We start from the raw sequence: 14777 nt of genomic DNA on the forward strand, positions 1-14777 counted from the left end.
AATTGTCTTTTATCCTGAACATAAAGAGAGCCATCAAAGTATGTTGTTTTTTGGGGGGTTTTTTGTTTTTTTTTTTTGTTAGGTTTTTGCAAGGCAAATGGGGTTAAGTGGCTCGCCCAAGATCACACAGCTAGGTAATTATTAAGTGTCTGAGACCGGATTTGAACCCAGGTACTCCTGACTCCAGGACCGGTGCTTTATCCACTGCACCACCTAGCCGCCCCTATCAAAGTATTTTGACTAGGAGAGTGAGTGATACACACAGTCTGGGCATGAGGAACATTATTTTAACAGCATTGAGAAAGATAAACAGGAGAGGGAAAAATTAGAAGCAGGAAGGTTAGTTAGAAGACTACTACAATTACCCAGGACAATGGTAATGAGGAACCAAAGTGGTAGTGGCAAGGAAATGGAAAGGAGGCAGCAGATGTAAGAAATACTACAATAGAATAGTTGATTATGACAAATCTGTAAAGCTTATCTAATTAGCATTAATATAATATAATGGAGTCTTTCTAAAATACTTTTCCTGATGCTCTGGCCACAGGATTTCTTCATAGATGCAATCTCAGAGAAATTAGCTCCTTGAGATTATTACTTTTTGGGGGTTTTTTTTGCAAGGTAATTGGGGTTAAGTGACTTGCCCAAGGCCACACAGCTAGGTAATTATTAAGTGTCTGAGGCCAGATTTGAACTCAGGTACTCCTGACTCCAAGGCTTGTGCTCTTTTCTACTATACCACCTAGCTGCCCCAAGATTATTTCTTTATCAAATCCCCAGTTAATTGGGTCAAAATCTTCATGGTCAATTCTCCATGACAGTCTACTACTATTAGAGTGGGGGTTCCAGTACCTAGCAAAAAAAGAGTTGTACATTTTCTAAATTCTTTTGTACTCTTTGAGCTAAATGAGTAAGTTAGGAATGTCAGGAAATAATGGATCATAAACTCCTCAAATCTTTCTGAGAAGGATTTATGCAAAAAGCATTAATAAATAAGGATAAGGGACTGGACCTGTCTTATTATTGAAATAGGCAATCTCAAATGAGAAAACTTTTTCTAACAATGCAACTTGTAGTTTGTTATAAGAAACTCTCAGTGAAGAGACAACATTTAACAGTGTAGATTAGTATCTTCTCTTCTAATGTGTGATCCTGGAGAATTTCCTGGGATACTAAATTTTGGTGATGCTATGAAATGTAAATGAATTGAATTTAAGTGATGGAGAATTGCAAAATCTGGACCAGTCTCATTTTATCCTCTGGAGTTTTCTGGATCCAGTGGCTGGATATGAATTAAGTTGTTTGTATGCAATAGACTACCTTCACATAGATAATAGCATTGGAGACAAGTCTAAAAATTTGCGATTGGTTATTTTACCACTATAGTAGATTTTTCTTTCCAATGTAATTATAAAAGTTACAAAAAATTCACTGCCTTTGATAATAAAAAGATTATTGGTTAAACCATCTTAAACTAAAGTTGAAAAACTTGAGTATTTAAAAAAATTATCATTTTATATCAGGTATCCCCTCCTATTTCATGCTTCATTCTCCATTATAAGACTATTGTTTAAAAAAAATTTATATCTGGTTTAAAGAAGAGTAAAATAAAATCAGGTTGATTTTAAACAATTTTAAACAAAATCAGAAGAATATGAGATATCCCAGACCTTGAGTACTATAAGCTATCAGAAATAAATTTTCTCTTTACTCAAAACTAAAAGTAAATTAGAATTCTATGCAAAATATTGTTTTAGGTAAATATTCAATAATATAAAGTAACAATACTAATAAAATTGCAGCTAAGCTCCCTAGACATCTTCCTTTAGCAGGTCAAATAGATCATATTTTGGTTCTTTTATTATTTAGTTATTCTTCTCTATTCATCAGAACTCTCCAATGAAATCCTCTTTTAATCTTTTTGTGGCATAGAGGTGACTTTAGGTTCTCCAAAGCTATGTACAAAAACCTTGACAGCTCCTAACATGTTGAAGTAGATTTTAGTATAGAGTAGGTGATAGACAATGTCTTTGGATTAATTTAGTTAAGTGAATCAGTTAATATTTTTTTGGCTACAGCAACAAAAATAAAAATACAAATTGTCACGTGGTTCCCTGTGGTTCTTTCATATTACTGAGGTGATAGAGGCAGAGTAGCAAAAAAAAATGGGTAAAGCATACTAAATGCGAATAGATAGTGAAACATTAATAGATATTGGTTGTGTTAATAATCTCAGATGCTATGAACAATTGATACTCATGAATGTATTAAATCATAAACAGACAGACAACTGTAATACTGTATTGGTCCCCCTAAGGCACTAAAAAAGAATATGATAATTATCTCTAATTTACTGAGTATACTACATGGAAAAATTAGGAGAAAACTGGGAAAAGCTGAACTCTTGGTTTCCAAAATGCTGGTTTCCATCTTTTTTTTATTTGTGTTTTTGCTTCATATCTGTCTCAAATATGACCATCTGCTCTAGACTAGTCTTTATATTTTGATAATCTAATTCCATATCTTCTTTTTCCAGCTCTTTGAGACAGCACTACAGATAGCGCTCTGCCCCAGACTTAGAATACAGTATCAGTATCTTGCCTCTAATGGGAAATAACTACTTATAGGAATACAGATAGTGAAAAATAATGAATTTATTTGTAAGAAAAACATCTCAACTGATAAATATCAATCACTTTCAAAATTAAAACTATTTAAAAACTAAACCATTTAAAATATGAAACCACTTAAAAATAGAGATTTATATTTAGCTGTAGAAACAACCTGGATTTCTGTCTTTAAGAAGACACATCATTAAGCAAAGTAATAAATATATAGATACATATATACATATAATATAGCATGGTAAAGGCCCTAAGTCTACAAGAAGAGAGGGCACCTGTTCCTGGGATTCCAGCTCCCGATGTTGCAGTTGTATCTCCGTGGAACGCATCTGAATGCTTTGGTTTTCCAGCTCATCTTGTAAAACCTAAAATAAAATGAAACAGTGAAAAAATGAACATGTTAAACTGGAGAAACAGTGTGTAAAATAAAAATCATAGCTCTGCTGTTTCCTTTCTTTGTAATTTCTTAAAAGTTAACTTAATAAAAATGACAAACTTTTGTATAACTCTCTTCTTTTGGAAGAAAATGTAATATAAAGATACATGAAACAGCTAAATTAACTTTACAAGAGTTATTTGCCCTTATTTGGATTTATCACAGATTTCCTTTAAGTAGTCAGTTCCTGTGATACATTTAAAATAGAAATTAATTTATAAAAACTGACTTCAGCAAAACAATAACATTAAATATTTGCTATATACTCAGTCCAAGAACTCTTTCATTATAGAAAGGGAGAAAGAATTGCATTCGTTTCAAATAAAAGACAGCTAGGTGGCTCAATGGACAGAGTATTGGACTTAGAGTCAGCAATACCTGAGTTCAAATCTGGTCTTGGACACTGCCTAGCTGTGAGACCTTGAGCAAGTCATATAATCTTTCTGTGCCTTAGGTTCCTCACCTGTAATGAGGATAATAACAGCAACTACATCCTAGATTGTTATAATGATAAAGTAAAATTAAATGTATTTGTAAAGTAAAAAATCTAAAGTGTTATATAAATACTAGTATTGTTATTATAATAAAATTACACCAATAAATATTAATTGTATAAATACTATACATGTTCCTGATTTGTAGTGTTTTGTGGTGGTATGTGTATGTAGTCTCTCTTTTGTAAAGAGAGTGGAAAAAAGTGAGAACACAGAAGAGAGAGTGCTAAGCATTAATGAACTCTCAGGTTGGTGGTTTTTGTTTGTTTTGTTTATTCTTCATTCTTATTGTTTGCTATTTTGATTTATTTTCCTAATTATAGGCAAAGATAGTTTTCAACATTTATCTTTTTGTAAGTTTTTTGTATTACACATTTTTCTACCACCTTCTATTTTGCAATGGAGAAATGTCTCTTAGGACATTTGAAAGGAGCATATTTCGAGGATAAGTGTATAAACTGATTAGGATGAAATGATATCCTAGGTCTTTAGGGTTGTATTTCTATTGGGACAGTTGGAGAGAGTATACTTGGACAAAGGGTATGGGTATGAAGTGACCATGATGTGATGATACTTATAATCCTTGAGAACTGCAATTCTATCAGAACAATTGAAAGGACTATACTTTGATAAAAAGTGTGGATAGAAGATGGGTATAAAATAATTAATACATTAAAAAAATTATATTGGAAAAACTTCCATGAACTGATGCTAAGTGAAGTGAGAAGAACCAGGAAACTATTGCACACTCAAATACTGTGAGATGATTAACTTTGATGGACACAGCTCCTCTCAGCAGTTCAATGATCAAGGACAATCCTGAGAGACCTCTTATGAAAAATACCATCCTCATTCTGAGAAAAAAAACTATGTAGCCTAAATGCAGAGCAAAGTATACTATTCACTTTTTGAAAGTTTTTATGTTTTTCTTTCTTTCTTATGGTTCCTCCCCCTTTAGTTTTCATTTTCTTTTAAAACATGACTAATATGGAAATATGTACAGCCAATATCAGATTGTTTGCTGCCAAGAGGAGGGAGATGGGAAAGGAGGGTGGCAGAAAAATGTGCAACTCAAATGTCTACAAAAGGATGAAAACTCTCTTAGCATGTAGCTGAACTAAACATGCAGAAGTGAATTAATAACAATTAAAAAATTAAAGCAAAAATATAAAGCTTGCATTTTTCTATGGCTCTAGGAAAACACAGATAAGGACAAAAACTGATTAAATGAAAAGAATAATTTGCATAATTTGCAATGATAAAATCAGAAAAAAGTCAAAAGATTCAAGCTAGACTTGAATATATTTCTTAAAATATACATAAAGTGAGGTAGAAACAAAACAATCATCAAAGTAGCCTTTAGTAACCAGAAAGAACCTGAAATTCCCTCAATTTCTTATTATTCCTCCAATTTCCTATTTCTCTTTGAGATTATCAGTTATTTGTACTAGAGGTGAGTACAATGCTTGTTTGCTTTATTTTCCTTTAGTTAACATTATCTAATTTGTTAAAATTTCCTTGCCTATTATAAGGCAATTATAAATATCTGTTGTAGCAAAAGAGCAAATCAGAGAGATTAAAGAATTGAAAGAAATGTTCATGGTTCAATAACAATCACTGAGAAAATTTATTTGGGTTGTCAAGATGACCATTTAGGGTTTTTTTTGCTTCTGAAATATAAAATTATATATATTTTGTATATTTTGTATACATATGTTTTATACTTTGTATATATATATATATATGTTTAATATACATTCATAAAAGATGGATCTCATATATATATATTTATATATACACATCTTTTGCACTTCTCTTATGGCCTTATGATTTATTTCATGCCATAGTTTTTACATACATATATTATATCCTCTGCTATATTGAAAGCTTCATAAGGTCATGGATCATCTTAATTAACTTTGTATTTCCCAAATGCTATAAAAACAATTAGTGTTGAATTATGCGTGAAATGCATGGTTCATAAACAAAAATGAATACTTTTTTCATCTTATCAAATGGAAAAAATTGGAAGATGAAATAATTTTTATTGTAAAATGTTACTAATTAATTTGATTAGACATAATTATTATAGTTAATCTTTGACAATGAAGTTTTCTACCATTCAAAGAGAATGATACTGCAATTAAATTTATATGGAATTATATAATAGCATTTGGTTTTCAAAAAGCTTTTAATTTGTATGTGACCCATAATGTAACTGAAACATCAGGGTATAAAAATGAATGATTGTTTACAAAGAGAAGAGAAGGCAGTCATATTTAACAGGTATCTGAACTCCCACAACCTCTATTTTTTTTTAAAGTACCTCAAATACACTATACTTCAGGAAGATAAGAGTATTTTGATAGAGTGGAATAATGGAACTTGTCTTTGATTTAGAAGACTTGTTCAAGCCTGATTTCTACCTTTTATTAGTTATTTTGAGGAAGTCACCTAACTTGTTTGTATAATTAATTTTTCCATCTGTAAAATGAGGATAATTTTTTTTCACTATTTCACCAAATTCACAAGAAGTGTGTTTTAAAACTTAAAGAAATATATATCAGTTAAGGTAAGACAATATTTACTTCATTTTTGAATTATGAAATTGTAAACATTAAAACATTAAAATTCACATCATAATTCAGCACAAACATTTTAAGAATTAGAAGAGAGAGACCTTAAAACTGAAGTCATTCAATCTCCTAAAAATTAGTTAGTTCATAAATGGGGATAGGATAGGGAATAAGCATTTAATAAACACCTACTACCAGCTAAAGAGTTGTCCCTAAGAACTTTAAAAATATTTCATTTGAACCTCACAACAGGTAGGTTCCACTATTGTCTCCATTTTATTGTTGAAGAAACTGAGGTAGTTAGAAGATAAGTGAACTGAATGAATTCAGTGTCTAGGGGCAGGGGTGAATTCAGGTCTTCTGACTCCAGGCCCAGTGCTTTATCCATCTAACTGTTAATATGTATTAGACTAAGTTGCTAAATGGCTTATTGTAAAGAGAGCTGAGTCTGAAGTCAGGAAGGTCTAAGTTCAAATCCATCCTCAGACAATTACAAGCTGTTTTTGATCGTTGTTTTTCCTTTGTTCTCAAAGTCGACCAGGACATCAGAGAGGTGATACCATGACATGCATATGAATTAGATTTGAGTTGAGGGGGTGCTATGCAAAGTTACTAGCACTTTCTCCTTTGGAGCAATCTGGGTTCAGTGACCAGATAAGTATCAGGAGTACTGGATGTAAGGCATTCAGGGTTAAGTGACTTTCCCAGAGTCACACAGCTAGTGGTTATCAAGTTGAAGTTGGATTTGAACACAGATCCTCCTGACTCCAGGACTAGAGGGTTTATCTACTGTTCCATATTATTGCAGTATCTGAGAAAGTCATTTAACCTGTTTGTTTTTAATCCACTGAAGAAGGAAATGGCATTTCTGTGGGGGTGGGGTGGGGGGAGGGAAGTAAGATTGGGGAAAAATTGTAAAATAAATAAAATCTTTAATTTAAAAAACAGAAGGAAATGGCAGACTAATCTAGTATCTTTGAGAAGAAAACTGCATAGAGAATGGACTATGAGGTCATGAAGAGTTAGACATGATTGAAAGATTTTCAGCAATGTATTAGGTATTATGTTAGGTACAGGGAATAAAAAAAAATGAAGCAGTCATTCTCTTCAAGGAACTTAGTATATTAGGGAAGTAAACATGCTTGGATAAGCAGATAAAGAATACATTCAAAGTAGACACCAAGTTGTTTGCTAGATAAAGCCAGATAAAGAGTGATTCCAAGACCTTGGTGATTTGCTTCATCTTACAGAGCTAGTTAGTGGCCCACTGTCTATATATACAATTATTGGGTGGCACAATTAGGCTCCTTGGCCCCATGTAAGGTCTTGAAACCCAAATTTTTATTCATAAGGCTTTAAATTTAATATTCAATACAAAGAATTATTTTTTCCAATTTATAAGAAAAAAATCTGTATAATTAGGGAATTTGCTAGTCAACATCAGAGTAAGAGTGTAAATTAGAGCAAATTCTGAACAATTAAATTGTTCAGAGTCAAAATTAATGTCTTTTCCAAGTATGCTATTAATTTGAATCACCACTAAAAATACAATTCTTTCCTATTCCCAACTAAACTGGCTTTTAAATGTAAAACAATAAATTTCTTGTTGAAAATCTACATTATACTTGACTTTAAAGAGTGCTTTATGTGTCTGTTAACAAAGACATGAAATATTTTGCTTTCCAGGACAGATATTTTACACTTCTCAAAGCATATAAAGATGTAAATAAGACTCTAAGTTTTATTTCACCAAAGAAGTTATACCACAATTCTCAAAAAAGAGGAATTGGGCACATTATATAATGACAATGATTAATCAAAATTAAAGTATAAATAAATATTCCTTATTGTTAAAGTGAACACTTTAGGGCAAACCATAATATCTTAGTAGTGATGTGCCTGATACTCAATGCCTTTGAAAACATTAATTGTTTCTATGTTAGTATAGAAAAAAATTAACACCATATTTAATAATACTATCATTGATAATGTAACTTCAAACAAGCAGAGTTTACAGACCAATTAGTAAGAAATTAAAGTTTAGTTTCTTTCAAAATAAAAGCTTCAGGAACATAGTTCAAAAATTAATGGGACAATCATACATTTTCTATGACCAGCAAATAAATGGAAAAAAGTTTCATTCGAAGTAATTTAGATTATGTTATTGAAAACTGTTGAATAGGGAAAATATTTAGTTAAGCACAAAGAAACACGATAATGATGAAGGTATCCATTTTTTCTGGTATACAGTTAACATTCATTTAATCATGCATACATACAGCAAACATTTATTAAGCCCCCTAATATGTGCTAAGTATTGATACAAACACAGAAGCAAACCTATCTTTAAGAAGCTTATATTCAGGTGGAGCCAAGATGGTGGTGTAAAGGCAGCATTTCCTGAGAACTCATCCCCCAAACTGCCCCAAAACCAAAGGATGGGTCTAGCCAAAATTTAGATGGGCAGAACCCACAGAAAGACTGAGTGATACATTTTCCCAGTCCAAGATAGATGTTCTGTGAGAAAGGTGTTTTTCACCAGGACCAGGGGTTGGAAAGAAGCTGCAGGGCAGCCCAGTCCAGCATAGCCCAGAGATCACTGGGAACAGCTTGAAGGGGAAGTGAGAGAGCTCTGCTGCACCAGGGTGAATGTGGAGTAAGGAGCACGGCTGGAGAATCTACAGCAAGAATTGGGAGAAAGCAGCCTGCACCCCCAGAGAGGATAAGGGAAGTCTTCAGAGATTTCTTTGCTCTCCCTGGGGTAGGACTCTGCTGTTTGCCTACACTCACATATTGCAGTTTGGGCTTCTATACCAAGATAGCTGGATCCCTCCTTATAGCCCTAGGGCAGAGGGCAGTGCTGTGGTCATATACATATATAAAAGCACAGGCTAGAGAGCATAAGACCTTGGAGGAAAAAGGTCCCAGTGGGGTGTCCCCCCAAAAAACCCAACCCCAAAGCCTTGGAAGTGCTATAAATTAGTCTTGGGCTGAGGAAATGAGTAAACAATAGAAAAAGAAGAATCTGACCATAGAGAATTACTTCAGTCCCATGGAAGATCAAAACACATACTCAGATGATGACAAAATTGAAGCTTCCATATCCAAAATCTCCAAGAGAAATAGAAAAATGGGCTTAGACTATGGATGAGCTCAAAAAAACAAACAAACTCTGAAATGCAATTAAGGGAGGTGGAGGAAAATTTGGGAGAAGAAATGAGAGCAATGCAGAAAAATTGTGACAACCAAATAAAGAACTTGGTGAAAGATATACAAATAAATACTGAAGAAAATAACATTAAAAACCAATTTAGACCTAAGAAGAATGCCTTCAAAAGCAGAACTGGCCAGTTGCAAAAGGAGACAAGCTCTCTGAAGAAAATAACTCCTTCAACTGCAAAATGGAACTAAAGGAAGCTGATCACTTTGTAAGAAATCATGAAGAAATAAAACTCTTCAAAAAAAAGCACAAAATTATAAGAAAATTTAAAATATCTCATTGGAAAAACAACTGACCTTGAAAACAGATCCAGGGGCAGCTAGGTGGTGAGTGGATAAAGCACCAGCCTTGGAGTCAGGAGTACCTGGGTTCAAATCTGGTCTCAGACACTTAATAATTACCTAGCTGTGTGGCCTTGGGCAAGCCACTTAACCCATTTGCCTTGCAAAAAAAACAGATCCAGAAGAAATAATTTAAAAATTATTGGGCTATCTGAAAGCCACAACCAAGAGAAAAGCCTGGGCATCATTTTTCAAGAAATAATACAACAAAATTGCCCTGAGATCTTAGAAGCAGAGCGTAAAATAGAAATTGGGAGAATTCACCAGTCACCCCCTGAATGGGATCCCAAAAGAAAAACTTCCAGGAATATTACAGCCAAATTCCAAAGCTCCCAAATCAAAGAGAAAATTCTAAAAGTTGCCAGAAACAGACAATTCAATTACTGAGGTTCCATAGTCAGAATTACACAACATCTGGTAGCATCTACATTAAGGGCTCATAGGGATTGGAAAATGATATTCCAGAAGGCAAAAGATCTTGGTTTTCAACCAAGAATCAGCTACCCAGCAAAACTGAACATCCTCTTTCAGGGGAAAAGATGGACTTTCAATGAAACAGGGGACTTTCAAACTTTCCTATTGAAACAACCAGAGCTGAACAAAAAGTTTGATCTCCAAGTACAGGACTCTGGTGAATCATAGAGGGAGTAGAAGAGAGGCACTAACTATGAGGAACTTGATAATATTGAACTGTTTGTATTCCTGCACGGGAAGAAGATATTGATAACTCATATAAACTTTCTCATTTATAAGAGCTGTTAGAAGGAGCATGTATAGACAGGACATAGGAAGGAGTGGAATATAATGGTATGATGTAGTAGTAAAGGGATGGAGTCAATGGGTGATGGGGGAAAGTACTGGGAAGAAGTAAGAGGAGATGAAGAAAAAGATGAGAGATTTTTCATATGAGTCAAGAAAAAAGCTTTTTTATTAGAGTTGGGGGGGAGGCAAGGGGGAATGAGTGAGCCTTCATTCTCATCAGAAAGGGCTCAGGGAGGAAATGACATACACCCTTAATAGGGTAAGGAAATCTGTCTTGCCCTGGAGAAGGATTGGAGGAAAGGGACAGGATGTGGGGGAATGGGGGGGGGGAATAGATGATAGAAGAGAGGGAAGATCAAGGGAGAGGGTGCTCAAAATCAACACACTTTTGGACAAGGCCAGGATGAAAGGAGAGAATGAATAGAATAAATGAGAGTGGGGAGAAATAGAGTGGAGGTACAGCTAGTAATAGCAACTAAGGGAAAAATATTGAAGCAACTTCTCTGGTGGACTTAAAGCAACTCACCCCAGAGACAGAGTCATTGAAATCTGAACACAGACTGAAGTACAATTCCCCCCACCCCTTACAAGGTTTCTCATCTTCTTGGGTGGGGGTTATGTTTATTCTTATGTTTACTCTTATAACATTCAATTTACATGTATAGCATAGAAACAATGTAGAGACTGTCAGACTGTGGGGGGGGAGGAAAGTGATGGGGGGGAAATTATAGAATTCAGAGCCTTGCAAAAAATGATGGGTACATATTAATATTGTATATAACTGGAAAACAAATAAAATGTTAAAAATGTTTAAAAAAGCTTATATTCTACAAAATAGATATTTAAATTTGAAAAACCTATTAAATTTCCTACTTCCTATTAAATTTGAAAACTTCCTATTCCTATTAATAATATACTGTCCTTTGTATAAGTAGAAAACGTGATTACTCCAGGGAAAAATTTAGTGAATAAGCTTTGAGATGTTTTCACATAGTGATGATGAATTTTTGCTATTTCATTTATAGACTTTTTCCCAGCAATGATGCCCTGGAAGAGGGACAGGTGATATAGTAAGTTAATCAACATTTATTAAGCATTGTGTCAAGCAATGTGTACTGAAAATACAAAGAAAGGCAAAAGATGGTCATAACTCAAATGGAACTCAAGTCTAATGGGGGAGACAACATCAAACAACTAACTTCAAACAAATCATAGAAAAGAGAAATTGGAAATAATCATCAGAGGGAAGGTATTATCATCAAGGAAGGATTTAAGAAAGTTTCATATATAGGTGAGATTTTAGTTAGGACTTGAAGGAAGTTAAGAAAGTCTGGAGTAGAAGGTAAGAGAGTAGAGAGTGCCAGGCATGGGAACAGAGAATAATTGGAATTAGTTTGTGCTTATGAAACAAAGAGAAGCAAACCTCAGATCTGTACCATAAGAGTTTTGCATAGTATAGAAAAAATGTAAATATCATCAGATTGCCTTCTGTGGGGGAGGGGGAGTGAAGGGGGAGGAAATTGTAAAATTCAAACCTTGTTAAAAAAATGAGAGTGGACTATATGAGTTAAGCTTTACCTAATTCAGCATTAAAAATTTACAGTGATGTAAAAGTAAAATGTAGAAAAGATGCTGTTAAAGTGAAGTCATTACATTCTAAATTCTAATTGGATAAACAAACTAGAACTTCATTCAGAACAAGGAAGATGGAGTATCAATAAAAATACAGGCACAAGTAAAAAGTTTCTTCTCACTATATTTGGGCTACAAAATGAATAATGTAGGGGACCAAGCCTTTGAATTGAGATAGATTTTCTTAATGCTAATAATTTGAGTTTGCTTCATCTTGAAATTTGTAATAATTAAAATCTACCACTAGCTTTGATATTTTGTGTCAAATAAAAGTTAATTCAGTCAATCTCTATAATTTATGGACAGAATGAATAATTATAGGAAGAAAATAGTGGCCACTCTAAAAACAAGCAATTATCTTTAAAAATACTTTCTAAAAAGATTCAAGTAAGGATTGCCCTATTTCAGCATAATAAACAATCAACAATATTTCAATGGGCAGCTTTTCTGAGATATATAATTTAGTTTCAAATTTTGAATGTTTTCCTGTCTAAGGTTTTAAAAGAAAAGATTAATTAAAAGTTGAGGTTAAACTGCCTGAAAATTATAGCATTAAAATCTCTTCACATTTTCATGACAGATCTATAAACGTTGAATCATGACCTTAAACTACTGGGACAAAGTAAAAAGGCCAAGTCTTGTCATCTGACTGTGTAGATAGAAATTTGGGACAGCCCGAAGATTACATAATACCAGGGGCAAGGAGTGATCTTTTAACTATATGAGCTCATTGCTTATTTATAGAGGCTACTGCAATTTCTTGGGGTTGGGGGATGGAGGGGGTGGGTAGGAGAGGAGGAGAGGACAGGAAAGGAGAGGAGGGGAAAAGAGAAGAGAGGATAAAAGAGGAAAAGGAGAGGAGGGGAGGGCAGGGGAGAGGTGAGAATATATTATAAAAAGTAAAAATATAAAAATTCCACTCAATATTTATCTTAAAGCAACTACTTTCATTCAAAGTTTTACAGAATAAAAACAATACCACAATCCTAAATACAAAATATGTTTTTATTCATGATTCTCTGGTTATAAAGAATGGTTCATTCCAAAAGCCTAAAGAAAGATCAGAACAACCGTCATTACAGAGACCACTAATAGGTTCACACACAATAATATATTTTTTCTTTTGGTTTACCCTTAGGAATTGTTGTAGTTTTTAACTTCACATTCCCAAACAATTTTAAAAACCACCTCAGCTCTTATTTCTCTCTCTCTCTCTCTCTCTCTCTCTCCTGATTTTAGTGTTTTTAAAACATTTTAGGAGTTTTTAACTTATTACATATGTTTGCTGTTCACATAAGGCAGAATTCCTTTCTAGTGGGAATGATTTTAGTTCTTGTTGCAACATACCATATAGCCAAGAAATTATGCTTTGATGTAAGTTATTGCTACAATACTTATTAGGCTACTGATTTAATATAAAAGACAAAAATACTGTGGTCAATGTCAAAACAATACCATTGTTTTCTTCAAAGAAAAATATTTTTCCTTAAAAACAATCCCAACAAAACCTATATCCATGTTGCTTCCAGGGGTGGAGCTAAGATGGTGGAACAGAGAAGCACTTAGCCTCTTCCACATTTCCTCTCAAAAGAACTTTAAAAGAGTGCCCCAAATAATTCTGGAATGGCAGAGCCAGCAAAAGCTCAGGGGGGAAACTTTCTTGGAGCCCAAGACAACTTTGGATCTTAGAAACAGAGAGATCTGTGATACTGGGGTGAAGACTCACATGGAACCTATATGGATGAAATACCAGTAGTAGGACAAAGTGATGGCAACAGAAGCATCAGCAACTTTGGGAACTCTCAAGTCAGAGACAGTAAGGGAACCTGTCAACTGGTCAGAAAAAGGTTACAAGGGTGGAGCCAAGATGGAGGAGTGAAGGCAGGAATTCACCTGAACTCTCCCAAATTCATTTCCAAATAAAATAATGCCTCAAACAAAATGAATTCTAGAGTGACAGAATCAACAAAATGATAGGGGGAAGCAATTTTCTAACCAAGACAACCAGGCGAATGATAGGGAAGGGTCTGTCTTATTGGGATGAGAGTGTTGCACAATCCAGCACAGGTATGTCAATTTAGATCTCTCTGGCAAATCAGCAGCAGTCCTTGGGGGCAAATGAATTCGTGGTAGAAATAGTTTCCACAGCTCTCAGACTACAGAATGGTAATGGAGTTGGACAACTGGGACCCTTTGCTGGGAGAAGGATTCTGTTGTATTGCCCTCATGCAATTCTTGGTTGAAATCCAAGGGTGAGAAGCAACATTAGCAGGAGCTTGAACCTTGATCCAAAAAAAAAGAGTGCTGGTAGTTACTTACAGAACAAGACATAGGCAAGGAAATCAGTAACTACACCTATCTTATAGCATACAATCTTAGAAGTACTGAAAATTTGCAGATCCCAGAGATAGCTCTGAAATCAGTCCTACAAAAGACATGAAACTTGGAACAGTCCCTCTGTCACCCTGGGACCAGGAGCCAAACTTAAAATAAAGTGAACAGTCAAAAAATAAGAAGAAAAATGATCAAGCAAGAAAAAAAGTACCTGACTATAAAAAGTTTCTATTGTGAAAGAGAAGATCAAAACACAAAGAAGATAATGAAATCAAAGCAACTATACAAAGAGAAAGATGAACTTGTCTAAGGACTTGAATGAGCTCAAAAAGGATTTTAAAAATCAAAAAAGCAATAG

At 34.0% G+C, this 14777-nt stretch overlaps 1 protein-coding gene across 7 annotated transcripts in view; it reads right to left on the reverse strand.

The window, feature by feature from the left end:
- Nucleotides 1–14777, reverse strand: part of CEP112 (centrosomal protein 112) — a 644230-nt gene that overhangs the window by 95010 nt on the left and 534443 nt on the right. For all 7 annotated transcript variants that reach the window (XM_074224744.1, XM_074224743.1, XM_074224738.1 and 4 more), the window contains one exon: nt 2900–2989. In XM_074224744.1, the coding sequence (XP_074080845.1) occupies nt 2900–2989 (90 nt within the window). The remainder of the gene's footprint in view (nt 1–2899; nt 2990–14777) is intronic.

This window comes from Macrotis lagotis, chromosome 2 (genome assembly GCF_037893015.1).
Source record: "Macrotis lagotis isolate mMagLag1 chromosome 2, bilby.v1.9.chrom.fasta, whole genome shotgun sequence".
Lineage (NCBI taxonomy): Eukaryota > Metazoa > Chordata > Mammalia > Peramelemorphia > Peramelidae > Macrotis > Macrotis lagotis.